Here is a 2,558-nt window from a genome sequence, read left to right on the forward strand (position 1 = left end):
GATAATATGGACAACTGAAGTAAATTTTCAGATTTGAGTCATTCATGCAATCTAGATTGCAACAATCAGATCACCGGTGAAAAGGTCATGGTGACGGGCGGATGTAACATAAAATCAGTGGGTTCAATGAACCCAATATTAGTGCGAAGTGAACATATAAGTTGAACTAATCAAGTTTAAATTCTCGAGCTACCTGATGTCTTTAGTAGAATGTGGTAGAAACCCTTGGGAATATCGCAGCTGCAAGACCTCAAAATATAACAAATAAACAGATGTTCTTGCAAATCATTCTCTTTTGGAAAAAGAAAATAATATCCATACTAGATAGGCAATACCTTCCTGACATTAGTTACTACTAATACTTATAAAATAGGTAAAACTTTGTAGTTACACTACATGCAATCAGGAGTAGTCTTCCCCTATTCTAATGCTTTTCAGTCTTTCACTAGCTAAACGGAACTTAGTAGGATAAGTGCCAGCTTCTCTATTAAGCGCACATTGGACATCGAGCACTTCATCCAGGTCGAAATTGTAGTACAAGAAGCTCTGCTTTGAGTTTAACTTATTGGAACAAGCACTGCAATTGATAACAGCCATCTCACCCTCAAACGGATACGAATAGAGGAGCTTATAACTAACTTTCTTGTTTGTGCCAAGGGTTAATGTCATGGGAGCACCAGCACAGGTACGATGGAGACTGAATTTACAAGCAGAGCAATGGTATGCTGCACCAACTTCTTGGCTGCAAGCTGTGCAGTGGATATTTGGATGATCAGTGTAGCTGACGAGTATGAGGGTGTGATTCGGGTGATATTGGTGTCGAATCTTTGGTGGAAGTTGGAAACAGCTCTCGTCAATGAAGTAATTGCATTGCTGGCAAATGTAACCGGACGAAGACTTGTTTGAACATATGCAGCAACTCATGATTGATGCCTCATTCATCTGTTTGATGGCTTTCAGTGGATGGCGGTGGCTGAAGTGTGCAACTTCTCCTAACTGTTTTACCTTTGGTTTTTGGCCAGGGAAACTTGTTTGAAGAACCAATAGTTTCTGGACTTCAGATAGGAAACCGGCATCCCCTATTAGCCTAAATTCTTCTTCAGCACCACACTCAAAATGGCAGATGTAATCAAACTCACGATTGTAGAAAAGCCAAGAGAATTCCCTATTCATAACTTGGTTACAAATATCACAAAACAGGGCTGCACCTTCACTTTCTAGTGGAAAGATAGTGAAGAGATCAAGTGGATATTTAACCTTATGGATCAATGTCGTTGGTACGGAAGCACATTCAAGATGAAGGTCAAAATTACACACATCGCAATGATAGTAAAAAGCAAAGAGTGACTTTTGAGGGTAAGAGTTGTCATATCCACATGCCACACAACGGAATTCAGTCCCAAAACCTCTCTTTTCAGCCACAGCCAGCAGTTCGCTCTCAACTTTGGAATAACAAAGAGAGATTGAGGGAATAGGACAAAGGGTAAGTGAATGCATGGGATGAAAATCATGCCTAATTCTTTTAGGAATGCTAGAGCATACCTCGTGGAGAAAGTAACGACAGTGATCACAACCATAAGCCACTCCGGATATTATAAAAGTACACATGTTGCATCTTATATTTTCTGTACCTCGGAGATGGAATCTTAGCAGAGGGTGTCTGTGGCTGAAATGCTCTAGATCACCATCACGAACACGAGGTAGTTTCGACACACACCCTTCCTCTTCCTTCGCGACTAATTTAGAATCCAAAACCCCAGAGTCTGATTTCTCTTTACTTGTTGATTCTCTTTGTACCTTTTTCTGTCTCTGCCTAAATCTGTACTGAACAGTTTGATGTCCTTCTCTATTCTTCACACTAGAGTATTTCTTTTCATCATCTGCTTGAGAAGCATCAAAAAAAAAATTCTTAGCTATTTCTATCTCCCCTTTGGGCAGTGATGTACCTTTAGGATGAGTTAGCAACAGAAGAAGAAATTTCAGCACACGATAAACCAGAGCAATAGCCGGTAGCCATATAGAAAGGCCTACTAAATAACTGAATTCCAACTTGTTATTGTTATTGTCAAAGTGCACGCACAGCATCTTCTTGTCGTCCGGTGTCAACTGATATTACTACTGATTCTTGCTTGAAGTCTTGATTCTAATTCTTGAAGTAACAGAAGACAAGTGAAATTATTGAAAAAGCTAAAGCTAAGAAGCTAATAAGTCAAAAGTGAAAAGCAAAAACGAGGAAAGAGAAGAGGGAAAGGTAGCGGATATTAAAGTAGAAATAAAGAAAGATTTTAGTTTTGTAGTCGCCTTGCCTTTTGCGAAGATTTCACAAACATAAATTCTTTTTCTTTTCCATAACTAACCTTTTCCAACTTCTTTCGACTTTTTCTATTCATTCATGATACACACCATGAATGGAAGTCAAATTCAAGTCCTATTATTTGTTTAACCTTTCCTCTTTTTATGTTTCACATAATTCACCAGCTAAAATTATATTTTAGACGAGACCTTGGCTTTCATATAAGTTAAAGATGTCAAGCGGGTCAGTCCGGGCCCGAGACCGC

The 2,558-nt window shown here is 39.1% G+C and overlaps 1 protein-coding gene across 1 annotated transcript; it reads right to left on the reverse strand.

The window, feature by feature from the left end:
* Positions 1 to 225: 225 nt before the first annotated feature.
* Positions 226 to 2,260, reverse strand: LOC108947482 (uncharacterized). Its single transcript, XM_018775521.2, has one exon. The coding sequence runs from the start codon at positions 2,083 to 2,085 to the stop codon at positions 403 to 405; it is 1,683 nt and encodes a 560-aa protein (XP_018631037.2). The 5' UTR covers positions 2,086 to 2,260; the 3' UTR covers positions 226 to 402.
* Between the last annotated feature and the right edge of the window lie 298 nt (positions 2,261 to 2,558).

Source organism: Nicotiana tomentosiformis, chromosome 12 (genome assembly GCF_000390325.3).
Source record: "Nicotiana tomentosiformis chromosome 12, ASM39032v3, whole genome shotgun sequence".
Lineage (NCBI taxonomy): Eukaryota > Viridiplantae > Streptophyta > Magnoliopsida > Solanales > Solanaceae > Nicotiana > Nicotiana tomentosiformis.